This window comes from Dermacentor albipictus, chromosome 5 (genome assembly GCF_038994185.2).
Source record: "Dermacentor albipictus isolate Rhodes 1998 colony chromosome 5, USDA_Dalb.pri_finalv2, whole genome shotgun sequence".
NCBI classification, from domain to species: Eukaryota; Metazoa; Arthropoda; class Arachnida; order Ixodida; family Ixodidae; genus Dermacentor; species Dermacentor albipictus.
In genome coordinates this window covers 19,737,043-19,757,640 of record NC_091825.1, presented here as the reverse complement: position 1 = coordinate 19,757,640, position 20,598 = coordinate 19,737,043, and the positions used below count along the sequence as shown (strand labels likewise).

The 20,598-nt window shown below is 43.6% G+C and overlaps 1 protein-coding gene across 1 annotated transcript in view; it reads right to left on the bottom strand.

Moving 5' to 3' along the window:
- Window positions 1-1,568: 1,568 nt before the first annotated feature.
- Window positions 1,569-20,598, bottom strand: part of Clic (chloride intracellular channel protein 5) — a 109,453-nt gene continuing 90,423 nt past the window's right edge. Inside the window, exon 5 of the mRNA XM_065447725.2 lies at window positions 1,569-5,374. Coding sequence (XP_065303797.1) covers window positions 5,151-5,374 — 224 coding nt within the window. The 3' untranslated portion in view covers window positions 1,569-5,150. The remainder of the gene's footprint in view (window positions 5,375-20,598) is intronic.

Genomic DNA, 20,598 nt, shown 5'->3' with positions numbered 1-20,598 from the left:
TCAAATTAGGGAGAGAGCTGGTAAATTCGTCTCCTAAACATATGAAAGGACAGATGCTGGGGACGCCACCCTCTAATCACGATGAATGATGTACAACTGGTTGAACTGGCAGCATCAGGTCATGATATGATAATGTCGCGGCTGTGTTTGGCAGCCTGCTGAATTGATTTTGAAACCAACTGCTTTTCGCTAGCTCGAAGGGCGACATTCACGATAGTATCGAGCGTAGCGCATTTGTGGTATACTAGAAGGTTGAACGCATCCTCCACAATGCCTTTCAGAATGTGTACTTTGAGTGCTTCTGACATGTTATCGAATTTTCTGCACAAAGTCAGCACATCCTTACTATGTGCTATACATACGGCCCAATTCATATCTGAACATGGGATGCGAGCTCATAGTTTCGCAGCTGGCCACCTGATGACCAACAGGCTTTACAAACAACTCGATGAGCTTCTACTTGCACACGTCCTAGCTAGTCAGATCCTGTTTGTATGAGCTGTACCAGACGCGAGCTGTCCCTTGTACACAGAACATTATGCTCGTCAACATCACCATAGCATGCCACTTGTGGCTGCTGATACTTTCGTACATTGCAATACAGTCTCCGGCCTCACCATCTGTGCTTCAAAACGTTCTGGTGCATCGAGGATACGCCAGGATGACAGGTGGCTGCAGAGGCTGCTCCTTCACTGTTGCTTAGTTGTCAATCTCAAACAAGTCAAGGCAGCGACCACTTCGGAGTTGCGTGCTCTGTTGACGAGGAAGACCATGTACCCAGCATCTCCACCAAATACGTTGCAAATAGACATATTTTTGTAACTATACTTACAAATCACGAGTTGACAGAGGGTATTTTCAACCAAGAAGGTATTGTGGTTTGAGTGATTTTTACTTGTTGCTCACCTGAGGAGGATATCAAAACGTCTCATCTCCGTGACAATATGCTTCACCGCATAACAAAATGTACAGAAGCGAAGGTAACTTTAAATAAGTGGCTATTGTGCAATGCACACTACTGCTTTGCTTCCCACACATTCCTCAATGCTTGTGATGATCTGAAGCAAACCAAGTTTGGCCTACATTGCATACACACAATTAGCTTGGATTCAATTGTAACGTCAGCTGGCTACCTATTGCATAATGGAAATCGCTATGCAGCTGTGCTGCATGACGCATTTCTTTAATTTGTTTTTTTTTGTGGTGAAATTTGGAGGGGGGGGCAGTTTAATGGGAAATTTTGGGCTGTGTCCATACATTCAGGAGGATTGGTCAGAATTCGGGAGTCCCCAGGACAAATCGGGAAAGTTGACAGGCGTGTGTCTGTCGGTGCTTGTAGCAGACCGCCAAGAATAAGAGATGGGAAGAAATTGGAACTTTTTGAAACCTTTATCAGGCATTAAGCAGTTGATGTGCTATCGCATGGTGAAGATATATTATCCTCCTATCTGCTACAGATATCTTTCCACTAATTAGATTTTCCTTTTTGTTCCAACATGGCTGAACAGAATCAACATGAGAAATTTCTTAAGTGCCTGTCAAGGCCACACAGAAAACAAGCTGATATCTTTTTTTTTTGTGTGGAGTTTATTGTTGCATACAAGCATTACAAACTGCTCAGTGTGCAAAATCTTTCCATGCACGCATACACACACACACACTCACGCAAGAAAACAAAATTCAGGCTTCTATACAAGTATTTTTGAACAGCTTTAAAAGCTGTCCTCTGAATAAACCATCAAAATTTATGCACGTGCCTTACACAACAGCTTCTAGTAGTTTGGGCGTTAGCATGTCCTTTGACAAACAATTAACTTGCCACCATGCATCGCATGCATATTACATCCACATAACGATACCCCAACATTTTGCACACACAATTTGCTCACCTAGGAACAAATGCAAGCTTTCTACATTGTCCCTCCAGTGTTGGACTTGGGTGAACCATGCTCACACGTTAATCTGGCAAGGACAAGCTATGGAGTTCGCAATGTCAGGCTATAGCAGCAACCTGAACGATGCTGCAACATCCTCGGCAGTGATCCTTGTGGAGTGGCACAATGACAGCAACATCCATTCCGCATTCCGCTGCACAGCTATAATCCTAGCCTAACATGCTAAAATTGAAATATATTTAGCTTCTCTGCAACTTGCTTCAACCAGTGCCTGCTTTCAGACACGTGCAGGTTAATTAGTCCATCCAGCAATGAATCGCAAAGGCAACGCATGGCATTAAGGGGCTCTGCAAGCAAGATTCGAGGCACAACGCAAAGTTCTTCCAGTCAAACGTTGTCCAACACACCGTGCCAAATCTAAAGCTCAGGCAGAACATTCGACATTGTGTCAACAAAGCCACACAATAGCAACAAAAGCTAAGGAGGACATTTTAATGTGTGCACGACGAATGGCTGCTGCAATGTGTAAGGTCATCACACTTTTCACCTGAATACAATCGCCTAAATTGTGCAGTGATAATGCGGCATGCATCAGTAAGTAAGCATGTCACATGTATAAAAGCTTTTTCACTTAGGAAAAGTGATCTTTCTTTTCTTTTTCAAAACACTATTGTTGTCTAGGATAACAAACACGGACGTGTCACCCGGAGCAGGAAGACACAGAAGTCCTATGTACATGTGTGTATATCTACAACTAGTTATCTCTGCCGGTTTTCATAGAAACGAAAAGAAAAAAGGGGGGGGGGGGACAAAGGCACAGAGTGGCTCACAAAACGAGAAAGCCTAATTTTGAAAGCATGACAGAATCCACAAGGCAATGATGAGACGAATGGCATGACCGACAAGTTAGGGACGCCAGGCGACAGTATATAGGCTCGCCCCAATACAAAGGTGGCACTTCAAGAGAATGTCCCAAGACCACTGGGAGTGGCCCCTGAGGTGCGTGCTAAAGAACATGGGAGCTCGATTCATGCATCAGCTCAGTACACTCTGATGGCACATGGTATATCAAAGTAGAAAACTGCTCAACGCGTTGTGCACTCCAAGTAAGTTGGACAGGCTCTCCCGTCCTCAGGCTGATGTTTAATGCACATGCTAGGGTGCCAGCTCCACCATGGCAGTCTGGAGTGTCAAAGAGGCAGACGAAAGTTCTCCTACAGGTTTTGTACAGCTCTTTGTTCTCTTTCCCACAGGGAAGTTACCAGTAACTTCTACGCAGCCTTTTTTTTTTTTCAACATGTTCAAAACACTCCACAAGAGAACTGCACTCAATAAAGCCACACAATGCTGGTGGATCTGCCAGGCTGCACTTCAGACTGCTTCAGTGTGCAGCTGCTTTGCATTAAGCACAGCCCCAGAAGATACAAGGCTGCAACTGCAATGGACTATAGAACAAAAGGAACAACAAGCATACTTAAAAAAATTGAAATATATTAACTAAATTTAAGGTTCACATGCCTCAGAAAATGCTGACAAGCCAGCAAGGCAGCTGTTGCTTGCTGTGCCAATTTTCACTGTGGGCTTCTTCACCTCTAAGCCTTAAATGGCCGACATATGGCAGCCACCTTGCCGATAAAAATTCCCTCCTAACAGGAGAAAAAAAAATACAAAACAAGACTGACCAGTAAAACCACAAATATGGGACGGTTGAAAAAAAAAAAAAAAAGAAAAACAAGAGGCAAAACACTAAAAAAAAAAAAAAAAGGAACGGCAGCAGCTTACCGGGAGACAAAAGTTCACTGGAAATTACCTGTGCGGACAGGTGGCATCGACTCTGTCCACTGTATAGTCAACCATAAAATTCATGGACCATGGTATGCAAGAAAACGTTGAATTCCTGAGCAGCCTGCAAACGTAGGTAGTAGTACCGCACAGCACAGTTGTTTGCATATGCTAGTAGAGGCTGGAAATGTAATACTGGGCTGCATTCCGAGGATGCAAAGATATTCAGCTTTTTCTCAGATAGCGCGGTCCACGAACTTTTACGTTTAACTGTACTTGCAAAACCTTCCTCTACAAGCTCCCGCTTCGATAGATTTTTGTCCAAGGCTGGTTAAGAGAAAACGAGGAGCACGACAGTACATAATTCAAACGTCGGTAACACTAAGGCAAAGCTAACAACTGCTGCACTAGTCAAGAGCAGCAAAACGTTGAGGCGTATGATGTAAACATTTTGCTCAACAAAGAACACAGCTAGCACCGCACCTAGTTCCTTTCAGTGGAACAACTGGTATACGACCCCTGCATAACAAGTGTGGCTGTGAAAGTGCAAGTCAATACAGTGGAACTTAATTAGAACAAAGTGGCATCGTACACAAAAGTACTTTTCTTGTATTTGATGATTCGTTATAACCGTGCTTGACATATCGGGCTTCAACTTTAGCAAGGCACTGGCTGCTGCTACAGGCACTTATCCACACAGCATGTATTCATTTTAGAACCAGTGTTCTTGCAAGGTCGCTCAACTTCTTGTGATACAACCAACCACAGCTCCCTTTTCTTTCCATGTATAATGTCTACAGTACTGCAAAATGGTTGTTAGCCAGGCTTGTTGGTACAACAACATAAGCAGATGACCTGGACCCTGAACACGGGACCAAGGTTGTCTGTCTCCTTAATCTTATGTCCTCTTTTTGCTGTTTGCTATATCAACATTACTTCAGGGTACAAGAATACAGCCACAGATATTTCTAGCAACACAAGTCAGTTCGGCCTACATCTTCAAAACATGGTACTGCATTCTTTTTCAGAATGCGGAAATGCATGCCTGCATGTTGGCCTTGCAGTAGTACATGCGTCAGGACGTCTGCCGAGTTGGGGTGCATGGGCAATGGCCGCCACAAACATTTGGCAACGCAAAGCCGACCCCACTGCCACAGCACTGTCAAGTTTGCACCGATTCTCGAAGAACAGCACCCCCTACCATGTGAACGACACTGCAGAAGAGGCGCTGGATTCACAAACTGCATTTCAGGCTTTGGTGCTCCTACAATTAAACGCACGAAATGCTGCTAGTTTTACCGGTACCAGTCAACACCGCCAATTCGGGGTATGCAATAGGTCTGTCAATACAAGCGACAGCCAGTAACAACGCTGCTCTGATGACGCAAGTACTGCTGGCCGTTTTTCGATGTGCTGCATCATCATCTCGTAAAGGATGGGCGGGAGAGGAGGAAGGACAAAAGGGTGGCCACTTCAGTGGTGGTTGTTGAGCTCGGCCGGCAGGGACGTGGTGAAGGTGGGCGTCTCGAGCTCCTCGTGTTTGTTCACCTTGGTGTTCTGCTGCAGCTTGTAGTGGTTGATGATGTCTTGGTCAGCAGGACACGACTGGGTGAACGCGTCCAACTGGTACATGTGACCCATGTAGCCCCACAGTGCCGACAGCATGCGTGGGATCTCGAAGTCTGCGAAGTACTTGCCTGCAAAGGGAGAATAGTCACCTCACACTAGTGTCATGCTTGCCTGACTGCACCAAATGGCACTTTTGCAACTAGCACCACAGAACTTAAGTGTTAAATAAAATTGAGGGGTTTTATGTAGGGGCGTACAAATACTCGACTATCACCGAACCAAACATCTACTATTCAGTTTTTCGAATATTCGGTGTAGAGACCTGAGCAATGCCACACGTCATGCAAGCGAGTGCTTCACTTCATTGTTTTTGGCACATATAGTTTAATGCCAAATCAACGTATATCTACAGTCAATCTCAGATTTTCTGGTCGACCAACATTCCGGACATGCCCGATAATTAGGACTCCTTCGCAGCACCGTCATGTATCCCATAGAGCCAATGTATAAACATGTCTGAAATTTCAGACGCTCACACCCTTTGCTGTCCAATTTGACGGACTTTTTACCCCTAATCACAGATCCGAAGCGGCATTTGTCGCACCACCATTTTGGTAATCTCTCAGCATCTCTCACACACCGATTCTGCTGGCTGTAGCCAGCCATAGCACTGCGTCCAGCATATTGTATGGAAACCTCAAACCAGCCCTCTCGCACACCAATATGTTGGCAGCCCTAGCCAACCTTAGCTATGGCCATAGCCTTTTGGGTTTATCCATGTTTGGTTAGTTCTGCGATAGGTCGACACCCCCCTGCAAAATATGATCCTGGCCCGCCCGCAGCATTTGCTCAGACAGCCAATCAGAGGCTCTTGTACCCTCGTCGTGCAAGATGGTGCAAGCGCGAGTTGTCTCGCTGCTATTTGGGTTCATCGACGAGACATTTGTTTGAGGGATCACCAGCCATTTGTGTGCAGGCACGAGTAAGAGCGGGCGCGGGAGAGAAAATCGGGGGCTTTTGTTACTTGAATATGACTGCCTAGGCACTACTGCGGAGGTTTTTTTTAGCGCGTGTTGTAGGCATTTGTCTCTACGCGTGCCGGCAATGCGGACTGCGGGAGAGTTTGTCGACGCTTGGATGCTGGCTGCCGGCGCGGTAAAATAGGTGAAGCAGCAGGCACTAACATACGATTTGGCGACCGCTGTGTCGAACAGACTGTCTCACGCCTGCAGCGCTTGTGCTAAGTCAGCCATGTGGCGGATCATAGCTTTCTCGTGCCTTATGGCAATGTAACTTGTAAATAACATCACAGATGTTTCTGTGGGAGTAGTAGCGACCGTAGTAGAGCCCGGGTTGCATATATAGAAAATCTGGAAGGCAGAGCGCCTTAGCAACCACGGTTGAACACAATTGGCTGAAACGCTGCCAGTGACAATGACCGACTCAGCACCAGCACCGCCGGCACGAGAAATTCTGTCCGACATACCTTCAGAGGCAAAGTTCTGACTGGTGTTGCAGCAGCTGCAGGGCGTGGTAGTGCTGAACTTAGTGTCACAAGTTGGCGGCTTGGTGTAATTATGTTTACTCAATTGTGTTTTTTACCAATTGTAACAATGTGTCACTATTTCATATTATTGGTGCCACTTACAGGACACCAAAGTGGCAAAGGGGGCACCAAACCTAGAATCTGGACTGGTCCGTGGGTTGGGGCTCGCCGAGGCCTGCATGTGCCAGGGTTGTATAATATCGGCTGTCCACATTAGCAGATAGCCAATTTTTTCATGCGTACACCCCCTGGCACGCTTAGGCTCCTGCGACCCCAACCCGCGGGCCGCCCTGCTTCCAGCTTTGGTCCCCCCGCTACACCATGGTTTCCCTAGAGATCCTGCAGTGCCTGCTTTATTATAACTGCAGGTGCTCTCCTGAGGCCTCCTCCGTTTGCCAGTTACATGTGCCCTCCTGGAGCAGTGCTCGTAAAAAATCAAATCTATCGTCGCAACGAAAAAAGCGACCCACGACTTATACTACACCAGTCAGAATGTTGCCTCTTCAGACACAGCGATCACCAAATTGGGCGTCCGTGCCCACTGCCTCACCACGCGGGCAGCCAGTGGCGGAATGTAAACTCGACCGCACTCTGCAATGCCGGCATGTCTAGGGGACAAACGCATACAGCATGCGCTAAGATACTTCCTCCATAGTGCCTAGGCAGAGTCATATATTCAAGGAGCAAAAGCCCCTATATTTTCTCTCATGCCTTCTCTTACTTGGGCCTGCGCACTAACGGCTGGCGATCCTTCAAATGAACATGGGTTCATTTTGTTTATGCCTTGTGGGCTTTCTCCTGCAGTATTGCCGTGATGAAGCGGCAGAATTTGCCTTTCACTGTGAAGCTAGAAATCATAAATCAGGTCGAATGCGGTGAGAAGTTGGACGCCCCGCAGAGCGCATGAGTCCAAGGGGCACTCTCGGCACGATCTGGAATAAGGGGGAGATTAGGGCTAAAGTGGACAAACTCGCGACCTGGTGCCCGTGGCGCCAGACATGTATGCACGGCCGTGTACGAGTGGTTAATTCGAAATTGCTTCACATGTGCTGGCTTCTGCGTGCCCGGTGATGATTAAATTTTGATGAGTGTGACAAAGCCATTGCTGGTGTTGCCGAAGTTTGGAGCGAGCTGTCAGAATTTCCGGAACCCGTTGATGAGTTGGTGAGTGCAGATGGTGTCGCGACCACGGGAGAGCCCAAAAACGAAGACTGCTGACGACATACCGAGCACAAGTGAAAGTGTGCGCAATGAGGAAAGCCATGATGGTCCTTCGCCCACATCCTCCAACGTGATTGGTGCACTTGATCTAGTCTGGTGCTTTTGCGCGAATGTAGAATGTTGTGACCTCAGCTGGCTCCGACTACTTAGACAATGTGGGGAAGTGCGTGCATCGCAGGCAGCGAAATTGCCCAAGCAGACGAAAACGCAGGACTGTTTAATGCGAAACTAAGTTAGTTTCATCAATAAAGTGATATTATAAATGGTATGTGCTTTTATGACAACCAATGCTTTAGCAGGCTTATATTGAATTATGCTCTATATCAAACTGATAGGCATTTTCTTGCGAGTTCTATATAGCTGGGTTCGACTGCATGGGTGGCTCAGAAATTTTAGAGTCACAATGACCTCAAGTTCAAAAAGTTGTGCAGAGAAAGTGGCGCTGTCGATACAGCGGTCGCGCAGTACTGGAATGGAGAGCTACAGTCTTCGCTGTATTTGTTTGCGCCTGAGAACATTCTAAACTGCGATGAAACTGGATTGTTCTACAGAATGCTCCCACAGAAAACGCCTGCATTTGCTGGTGACCCCTGCCATGGTGGCAAACACAGCAAGAGCGGCTGACCGTCTTCGTCGGCAGCAACGTGTCGAGCAGTAAGAAGCTTCCGATGCTCGTCATAGGGAAATCCAAGAATCCAGGGTGTTTTAAGGGGGAACCTTACATGTTCAGCACGAGGCTAAAAGCAGGCCTGGTTAACACAGCGGTTATTCAAGGTGCAGATTTGCAAGTTGGGAAGAAGGTTTGAACAGCAGAATCAAGAAGTTGTGCTGTTTGTGGACAACTGTGCTGCACAAGCCACATAGAAGACCTAAAAGCTATACACACATGGAATTTCTGCTGCCGAACACCATTTAAATCCTGCAGCCAATGGAACAAGGCGTGATCTGTGACCTGAAGCTTCTGTAGAGACCATGCTTGCTCACACGCATGATGCTGTGCTCAGGCAGCGGTAAAAGCTCCACAGTTGACCTTAGGTCTGCTATTTGCAAGCTTGTGCACTCGTGGAAGGCAGTTACACAAGAGATGCTTCGCAACTGCTTTCGCAACGAGGGTTTCACACTCAGCAAGTTGTCTTGCTGGAGAGAATGAGTATGTGCAATAAATCTCCTTCCATGGACTTCGTGTTCGACGACCTGCGCGTGGCTGGTGTTTTGATTCCAACTGGGATAACTGTTGAAAGATTCGCTGATGCCGACCAAGATCTCGGTGTGCGGAGTAACAGACGAGTCTGTGAAGAGACGGTGGATTCAGATGACTTCGACAATGAGAATGAAGAGCCAGCGCCAGCACAGCTGACGAGCTCCAAGTTGACGCGAGCATTGCTGATGTCATCAGTGTACAGCAATAATATCCTGGCTGAAATTGAAGCAATCATCATCGCATTCAAGTGGAACATCGTGCAAAAGAGGATCAATTTTTTCGCGCCACTAAGGCAGTAACAGGAAGCGTTGACCCAGCTAATGATAGTGTCGGCTACACTGACGGCACCTGCGCTGCCAGACTTTCAAAAAAATTTTATAAGTGGCTCTTTTCAGAGCCACCTCATCGATGGATTGGCAGAGTTATGCAAGTTTGATATTCCTTCCTTTACCCTCTCCATCCGAGAAATACCTACAGAATGGTGCATTTTCTGCATGCGTTTGTTCTTTTGGACTGCCCGATTTTATGGATGTATCTGTGATCCCTTCAAAATTCGAAAAATCAGACGTTGATTGTATTTGGCATTCGCACACTTCGTTTTACGTACCAATATCAATGTGATTGTGAAGCACGCTGTAGTGGGATACTCCGGTTTCATTTTGAACACCGGGGGTTCTTTAATGGGGGACGTGGCTTTGGCATAGCGACAAATGCCCCAAAAATAATTGATTTTTTGGAAATCACATTTTCAATTTCTATAACTCGATCTGATTCCGAAATATCATGCCTATAAGCCATGTAGAAGTGCTCTAAAAAATTTGTTTTATCAGCCAAGGTGGTGAAAAATTTAGCAGAAATCAAGAAAGAACAGCATTTTTCAAGCCACAATATATTTGGAACAGCACAACCGAGCACCGCCATCTTGGTCCCATTGGAAAGCGCATTTCTCAGTCTTCAAATTTGCTGCTTCAGCTATCTCCTCCGTACAGAAACGAGCACACAAAAAGCAAATAATTCAAGGTCGTGCCAGAGTCTGCGATAGGCCACGCCCGCCACATGACTCCAGCGTGGTTCACCATTGGCCCGGCACTCGCGTCGTCTGCTCGGCTCTTTGCCCCTTGCCAGCCTCGAAGTCTCCACTTGACGTAATCTCGACGTGTCAAAATGGGCGCTATGCGGCCATCACTGTAGCATGGCCGATCCCTACGTTTATGGATGTCTCAGACCTGCAGCTATGCATTCCGAGCATCGGCGACGCCGACTTCGCGACCAAGATTCGCAAGCAGAATCCTCGGACATGCGGCTAGGCCTTTCAGCACTGTGTTTCGGAATTCACGACCATACACATCGCACACGCAATTCCCTTACCGCATCTAAGCATTTTGCATAGGAGTCTCCAAGTCGTCGATCAAGCACACTGCGCACGGACATCTCGGACCCCCGCCTAAGCATTTTGTGCATCGGCGCTTCCGACTATGCGACTAAGTACATTAAGCGTCGATTCCTCGGACTGTGAGACTAAGCACATTGAGTGACGCCTCCTCGAGCCCAAGATTAGGTAACTTTTACATTTTTATTGCACGAAAAGGGACGAGGGACAGAAGTACGATGTCGACACAGCGCTGTGTACGTGTCGTACTTCTGTCTCTCGTCCCTTTTTGTGCGGTAAAAACGTAAAAGTTATGGAATACCAACATGCTCAAACCAACGCTTTTTCAAGACTAGATATTTCGAGAGTTCGCACCTCCATCTGCGTGACTAAGCACATCAAGCACCGACTGCTTGTACCTGCGGCTTGGCATTTCGCCTGCGAGCACCTCGAACCCGCAACCAAGCATATTGTGCATTCAATCTATTATATTGTCACACTAGCTCGTAGCAATATCTGTCATACCACCCCTTCATAAAAAGAACCTCATCATTACTAGGCCCCTTGGGCTGGCACAGACACCTGGCTGCAGAAGTGATCGAGGCATCATACAAAAAAAGTATTCTGGAGAGCACCTAGCAGCTTAATATCTATCACTGGCTCTCTGATCCTAAGTTCCACAGTCATTGTCAGGTGACGATGACTTGGAAGGCTACTGGCTTTTAGAGCCTTCATTCATTAACATGGTCAATTCTACGAAAAGAAAAAAATGCCTCACTGATTGTACTGGAGACTGCTATCGATCAGGCAGCCTGCAGGTACAACACTGGAACTATATTCATGCCCACACAGAGTACTGCACCTCAGTTTGAAACTCATGCACCATGCTCTTTGTAGAGCACCAGCAACGAAAGCCATTAAAAAAAGAGGGGGGGGGGATGAAAGCCTTGATAATTACCTAACAGCATTAAGCAAGGAAGCGAGAATAATAATCACTGGTGACTTTAATTTGCCTGGTGTAGATTGGGAGGCAAGAATCCCAAGTTCCACTGATAGGATTCATGCAGACAGTATGTTAGAAACAATGGCTAAGCTCGGTCTTATTCAGGTGGTCTCGTCTCCAACGCGAGTATGTGCGGCAATTTCTACGACGTTGGACTTATTGTTTCTATCCGAGGGAACGTTTATGAAATTGATGACGAAGAAGGAATATCCGACCACAAAGCATAATTTTGTCTCTTAAAGTCAGCAATAAACTCTTAAGAAATCGGCTAGTAAAGTATTTGATTTTTTTCGAGCCGATGACACATAAATTCTTGACCGCTTGGAAATTGGTGTCGATGAAATGCGACATCATGAAGACGTAAATGGGCTCTGGTGTCATTTCCTAGGAGTCGTAAATGATTGCTCGCTCAAATATGTTCCCCAAAAAACAAAAAGGACTGATAGGCCAAACCCATGGATTACACGACATATTATTCATCTAAGACGGCGAGTGCGCCGTGCGCAGCAGAGAATTCAGAGACGCGATAGCTATCGGTAACCTCAGTGCACAAGGGCGTAGCGAGATAAAAAAAGCTAAAAGCTTTTTCCTTTTGAATACGTCAACTAAATATATGCAAGAATTGCCGCAGAAATTTTGGCGTTACATGTCAAGGAGTAGAGACACAATCGAAGCTGTTCTTGTAGATGGTATGTCGCGTTCTGAACCCTCCCTCCTTGCTGAAGCATTTAACAAGTACTTCTGCTCTGTATTCACTTCAGGATGATAGTACTGTCGTAAAACACTCGGACATGAATCTTTCCAGCAACAATATTGTTATCACCAAAGAAGGTATAATTGCTGCCTTGCTAAGACTAGACGACAAAAAGTCACCGGGCCCAGATAAGATTCCAAGAGCTTTTCTTAAACGTTATTCTGAGTGGGTGGCATGCTTTCTCGAAAATCTTTTTTCGTTATCGCTTCATAGCGGTATTATACCTGCTGACTGGCTGATGGCAAGGGTAAAACCAATTTTCAAATCTGGAAGCAAGCTTGCCATTGGGAATTATCGTCCGATTTCTATTGGGTGCACAATATGCAAGGTCCTGGAACACATAATTGCTAAGGAGTTAGTTCAGTATATAGAAAATAATAATCTTTTCTACAGCAAGCAGCATGGCTTTCGAAGAAGTCTATCAACTGTGACCCAACTGTTTGAAACTATCCACAGCTTTGCTGAGGCAGTCAACTCGAAAGCGCAAGTTGACGTAATTTCAATTGATATGTCAAAGGCATTTGATAAGGTCTGTCATAGCAAGCTGATCAGCAAGCTTTATGACTTTGGGGTCAACGAACAAATTATTAATTGGATTCAGGCATACTTGACAAATAGGCTGCAATTTGTTGAAATTAATGGCCAACACTCCCAAAGTTTACCCGTTTCTTCTGGTGTACCGCAACAGTCTGTGTTGGGGCCGATATTATTCTTGATTTACATTAATGATATAGCCGAGCATATCGATACTAGTGTTGAGGTTCGTTTATTTGCGGACGATTGTATATTGTACTGCCCAGTGAAATCAATAGATGATCAAAAATTACTGAATAAATCCTTGGAAGGAATCCATAATTGGTGCTCCAAATGGAATATGGAAATTAATTTTGAAAAGACTGCGTGTATGACTGTCTCAAACAAGAAAATACCACTGTGTTTTAATTACTTTATAGGCAACAAACAAATAGCCCGCACGACAAAACTAAAGTATCTTGGTGTCACCATCTCAAATGACCTCAATTGGAAGAATCACGTAAACAACATATGTGGATCTGCTCAGAAAAAACTTGGATTTTTGAAAAGAAAATTGGCGATGCAACGCCTGCAGTTAAACTTAAGGCCTATAGAGCTGTTGTACGCCCTTCTTTGGAATATGCTAGTTTTATATGGGATCCTCACCAGCAATATCAGATTAACCAACTTGAACGCATTCAGAGACTTGCAGTACGGTTTATATTTTCAGCGTATCGCAAAACACAGACTGTAACCGCTTTGCTCGCTAGGGCAAATTTATCGACACTGGCAACATGCAGAAAAATCGCACGACTGAAGTTTTTGTACTAGCTCTCTACTAATAAATTTAACTTAGATCAGTCGCGCTATTTGTTACGTCCTCGCAGAGTTCACCCTTATCACCCTTATGTTTTTATGCCTTACAATGCCAGAATTGATGTTTTTAAATATTCTCCCCTAGATAAAACAATTGAAGACTGGAATGGCCTTGATGTACAGATTTTTGATGACACAATGACTGTACAATCATTTGAACGGAAGCTGGAAATGTACCTCTCGCGTTGTATTTATTTTGTTTCATTGATTGATGTGTTGACAAAATGTGTCAATCCTCCCACCTTGTACCAGCCCGAAAAGGGCTAACAGTATCCGAAAAAAAAAAAAAAAACTTCAAAGTAGTAGTTTGATTATTAGATGAGAAAATGACGGTTGAAGTATCAGTATTCGAATTTCGCAGCGAAACCCCAACGCTGGTACGTCAGTGTGACGTCGGGGATTCCAAATTATGTTTTCACATTTGGGCCACGTTGGCTGGGTAAAGGTTCCCGAAGCTTGCCATGTTTATTATTTGGTTCCTTTAGAACACAATGTAGTCAATCTGTACCTCTATATAAATAAGTAGGCCCTAGAAGATGCCATCAAAATCCATGACGTCACAGCGACCAGGTGCGGGAATTTCAAGGGGTGTCACCACTCATCTCTCGTTCTTACAATTTTTCTGGCTAACCAAGTGTCTTATCGTAGTAATAGTGGTGTTTTTGGCGTCCTAGAGAGGTCATTTACTGATACAGAAGAAATGATTTTTCTCTTTAGTGTCCCTTTAACAAGCCTTCTATCACGTCTAAGTTCCCAAGGCTCTACAGAAAGTCTGAACTTTATCACAGTGCCGAGTTAAGTGGCCACGTGATCACCTTTCAATGGGTGCCTAGCCATTGTGGTGTTTTTGGTAATGAACTCGCTGACAGCGAGGCAAGATCGGCCTCCTCTTCCTCTGATGAAGTATGGATTGCCTACTCGCGACCTGACACCAACTCCATGATCAAGGCACTCATGCAGGACCTTACAAAGGCTTACAGAGCCCACTCTGATAACAGTCACAGACGTCTACATATGATTGATTGACCCAGAGGGTAAATTCTGTTTGCCCCCGAAGCTTACACGGAGCAAAACATCATTGCTACACAGGATTCGGCTCGGCGTTGCTTTCACCCGTCGCTACGCACACCTCATCGGAAAATTGAACAGCCCTGATTGTGTACACTGCCAGATGCCCGAAACATTGCAACACGTACTGTGCGACTGCCCAGCATATATGCTGGAGCGAAGGACGTTACAGTTTCCTAGCCAGCGTTGGCAGACAACTACTGCCGGAGGAAGCTATCCTCGGCCCATGGCCTGACACTGCAAGTTCAATGCATACAACAAAAGTATTGTTGAAGTTCCTGCAGGACACCAAGCTCGACGAGCGGCTCTAGCGAGGCAACTGTCTCATGTATACATAAGCACTCACCACTTCTCTTATCATCATCATCCATCCCAATACTTTCACTCCCCTTCCCTCTTCCCCAGTAAAGAGTAGCAGACTAGAGCGCACTAGCTCAGGTCGACCTCTCTGTCTTTCCTATCAATAAATTCTATTCATTCATTCTGAGGGAGAAAAATTCTGCTCAATATATTTCAATAAGATGTTTTCAAGATATCGCTCTGCAACTTTTATGGAAGCATCAGGGAGACATTCTAAACATTTGTGCCAATTTTTATCAAAATCCGTGAAGAAATAAGGAAGTTGATTTTTAAAGTCACGGGCCCTCCCTTAAAGGGACCTAGAGGTCACTATGAAGTTAAGTTGAAGTGATAAAGCAATGCTCTAGAACGTCTAAGGCGTCAATATAATCGTGAACAGAGCTTTAGTAACCAAGAAATTGACGTAAATGCATGACACGATTTGAGAACTCCCAGCGACATTCCGGTACTAGCCCGATGATGAAAGCACTCCTCATCATAATTTATGTCACTGGTACTCAGCTACTCGTATTAAAAAGATCACTTCATTATGTTATCAGACGGAAGAAAATGCTACTTGTCTACTTCTATTCGATTCTAAGAAAAAAATAACATTTTGACAATGAACCACTGCTGTGGGTGTAGATGGTGTAACTGCGCGTTTCAGTTCAATTCATTATTTCGCTGGAACCCGTTTGTCGAGAAAAAACTAACAATGTAATCAATAGCGATTGGGACGTGGGCTAGTAGGCCACAGTTCATTTATTCGGCAGGGAAGCCACAAAACTCAACTCCCGGCAGCAAGAGTGGTCTTCTTGAAGATTGACGCATGCGGTACTAGCATGCGTTTCTCTAGTTCTGGTCAAACACCATGGGAACGGTAGGAACAACTTGCGAGACAAGAAGGAAGTTATCCTTGGAGGAGGAGATTGGCCTACAAGAGATTTATGGCTTGGTACCCATTTTTGTGTTGTGTTTGTTTCATTTGTGCTACACAAACTTTATCATGCATCGACCAACTAGCCCGAGAGCATATCATAAGAAGCCAACAAACACTGACACCAAGGACAACATAGGGGAAATTACTTGTGCTTAATAAATGAAATAAATAAATTATAAATTAATGGCAATTAATGTGGATGAAAAAACAACTTGCCGCAGGTGGGAACCGAACCCACAACCTTCGCATTTCTACTAGGACACATATATACACAAGAAAGTGGATGGGGAAACAGCAGCGCGGTAGCTCAATTCGTAGAGCATCACACATAATATGCAAAGGTTGTGGGTTCGGTTCCCACCTGTGGCAAGTTGTTTTTCATCTACTTTAATTTCCGTTAATTTATATTTCATTTATTAAGCACAAGTAATTCCCCCTAGGTTGTCCTTGGTGTCAGTGTTTGTTGGCTTCTTATGATATGACTAATAAAAATCGGGACCCTGGGTTAACCCCCTCTCCTCGTTTATTTATTTTATTTTTTTTATTTATTTTTTATTTTCAAATACTGTTGGCCGTCTTGGCCGTAACAGGGTGGGTACAGCTGGTTTGCACATGGCGTATTAAATGTAAATACTTTACAAACGTAAATAGGACGTGAAGCAATGAATGTTCGAAATACAATGCGAAACAAATAATGAAATACAAATACAATAGTTTGGCTAAGAAATACATGTTTCTAACATTGTGACAGTGATATTGGAAGCAGCATGAAAGAAAGACTATTGTATGCATTTCTAGAATAGTGCGACGATGTCTGCACGGCACCAATAAGATGAAATTTTATAAAAGGTTTTTAACGTGTTCCTCAAAGATTTTAATGCTACTCGACTGCAAAACAGACGCCAGCAAACTGTTCTATTCCTTAATTGTTCGCGGAAAAATTGAATAAGCGTACATGTCCAGATATGCTTTTGGAATTGAGAACATGCAACGATTGCTTGATCTGACGTTTCTGGCCTGCCTGCGAGCAAGGTAGGGCCAGCCTGAGAGCAAGCTATCTGAAGATACAGGGCAAGTTTAACTCTGAGCCTGTGCCCAGTCAGCATACTGCGCTACACGCTAGACGTCTCGACTGCTATGCTTCGTGGCCTGGGTGCTGTGAAAAGCCATTGCCCAGCTTCATTACTGGCCGAATTGGTGCAAGAAGAAAGAAGGTGCTCTGAAAACTATGCAACGCGAGATTGTCAGCAGCTCTTTTTGAAACAACATATGCTTTGGTATGGTAGTGAAGTGGGCGAGGCCTAGCAGCACCCTTGGCCCCTGCTTGGCACCGAGCTGACAGTAGAGAATGGTGACGACCCACTAGTGCAGTCACACCGGAAACTAACCGTTAGCTGGCCGGGCGTTTGTTTGTTTGTTTATTTGTTTATTGACAAAACAATGCTCAAGAGTGGTTTGTCTTGGCGGCAAGGCAAAAGGCGGCATTAAAAGCCACCTGACTAGGCCTTTGACACCAGACAGCACGTGCAGCACACAACATGAGCGCAACATGCTTCAAAACACACTGCAAAATATCAAACACATACAAATAAAAATGCATGTGCAGAGTATAAAACACGATAAAGCAAGCTAAGGAAGAATGACAGAATTAGTCGTCAACACATTCATCATCAACAAGACACAGAACTATTAAGGCCAATGGAGTACAATTAGATTTGAAGAGAACAAAACTAATGTACAAAAATTACAACTGTTGGAGGAAATACATTTTAGTTAGTTTTCTGAAGGCAAGCAAGGAGGGAGAACTCTCCATTGTATCTAAAAACAATGGAAAACAATTCAGTAGGTTTGGAATTTGCCATTTTAATAATTGCACACCATATCTAGTTCTCGTTTTAATCTTTACAAAGTTTTTATTTCTAAAATAATATGGTGCCTCCGTATTTGTATATGTATGAAAAAACAGCTCAAGATTTCCTTTTAATTCGAGAAGTATCAATTCCAACAAACACTGTTTATATAACATTTCTATGTGAAGTATCCGGTTCTCGGCAAAGTATGGGGATGTATGATCACGACTAGATAGCTTTTGAATGAATTGCATACTTTTCTTCTGCGTTATGTATAGTCGTTCCAAATTATACTTTGATGTAACACTTCAAACTAGTAGACAATATTGTATACAGGAATGTACAGTACTAAAATAATGTTGCCGTTTTAATCTTATTGGCAACAACGTCCGAAATCTATTTAGCACTCTAATTGATTTAGCAATGATACCTTTTAGAAAATTCACGCGACTTGTCCATTGAAGCTTTTCATGAAATATTACCCCTAAAAACTTGTATTCTCAAGCCTGCTCTAATGGACATGATTTAAACGTTACAGAGCTATCAAGGTGAACTGGTTTATTAACGGATGAGAAGACAATGTATTTGGTTTTCCTAACATTCAAGAAGAGTTTATTTGCATCTAACCAGCAGGACAAATTTTGAAGCCATAAATTAACAGTACGAGTGAGAGACGAAAGGTTATTAGATGTGAAAAAAACATTTGTATCATCTGCATAAAGGACAATGTCTGTAGTCTGGGGGATGTTGACAATATCGTTTATATACAGCAAGAATATTGTTGGTCCTAACATAGAGACCCTTGCAGAACTCCATAACTTATGAATTCCGTATCCGACTGTACATTCTTAATTACAACGAACTGAGTACGGTTAGTCAGGTAACTACGCAGTAACTTAAGTGGAAGTCCTCTTATTCCATAATAAGGTAACTTTGCAAACAGTATGGGATGTTTAATAGAATCGGAGGCTTTGTTAATTAAAATCTAGGAAAATGCCTATTGTATACAGTTGATTTTCTATATTAGTTACAAGTTTTTTTTTGATGTTTAATAATGCTGACTCAGTCGATTTACCTTGTTGAAATCCGTACTGATATTTGGATATTAGGTTGTGCTGACATAAATACTGAGAAATTCTAGAATTTATAACTTTCTCTGCTATTTTGGAAACTAGCGGAAGTACTGATATTGGTCTGTAGTTAGAAATACAGTCAAGAGGACCACCTTTATGCAGAACTGAAACCCTAGCAACTTTCATTTTATCCGGAAATATTCCTGTCAACAAAATAGTATTCATTAAGCGGCAAACTACGTCAGATAGCAAATCTGAGATCGCTTTAATTGGGGCTGCTTTAATGTCATCGAAATCACACGAAACATTACTTTTAAGACTGTTAATTATAGCAGCAATTTCAACTTCGGTAACCGGGTAAAGAAATAAAGTTTGTGGCAAATTGTGTTCCATATGTTTCAAAATCCTCACAGGTGGTCCCTTCCAACGCTCCATAAGTAAAAAAGTGGTGCTTAAACTCATTAGCGAGAGCCTTACCAGTTAATCTCTGTTCATCAATTTTCATTTCTTGAGGGACGTCAGTTCGCGTTTTCCGTAGTAAGTCTTTGATAGTGCGCCAGGTTTTCTGAGGGTCATACATTTCGGCCAATTTACTAGCATAAGAAATTTGGGACTTCTTAATATCTGAGCTCAGCTTATTCCTGATCTTTTTAAATTCTACAAGCGTTGCCAAGTCTCTGTGTTTTATAAATTTACGTAAGAGTTTATTTTTTTCTTTTATTCGACGCAATAGCTCTCGGGTTATCCAAGGTTTTCTTGCTTTCTTACATTTCTTAATTATCTTGATCGGAAACGCGCGATCATATGCTCCAATAATTTTATCAAGAAATCCATCATAGAGGTCATTAGGATTAGTCTCTTGCATTAATCTACCCCAGTCTATCAACGATACAAGTTGTCAAAAATAATTTTATCAAGAAATCCATCACAGAAGTCATTAGGACTAGTCTCTTGCATTAATCTACCCAGTCTACAACGATAGAAGTTGTCGAAAATTATCAACACAACTCGACGTTACAGGTCTAACAGTAATGCTTGTAGCTATGGGTGTCACCCTATGCACCAAGCGTTTCGGAGCAAAACAATAAAGAAACATATGGTCACTGATAGCAGTAGTAAGTACACCAGCATTAATATCACTTTTATCAAGATTTGTGCGGCATAAGTCAATCAGAGTCTCAGAAGGGGCCGTTATGCGTGTGGGAACATCAATAACACTCGAAAAACCATTTAACGATATAGTATCAACAAATTCTTAAGTAAATCCATCTGGTTTAAAATGTTTATATTGAAATCCCCTAACATAATTACTGCCGATGTGAAAGATGAAAAATACTCCAACATTAGTTCAACAACAACAACAACAACAACAACAAAAAAAAAAAAAAACGGTGAAATTCTTCTAAGGATCCAGAGGGCGGGGGTAGATAACTCCAAGTGTGAATACGTTAGCTGTGATGAAAAGGGACTCAAAATCTGGATTAACAACAGAGTATTTGGGTATAACATGATATGAAAATTCATTTTTGATGTTAAGGGCCACGCCACCACCCCTCCTGTTTTTTCTACATAGTGCCTCGCAATTGTAGCCATCGAGCT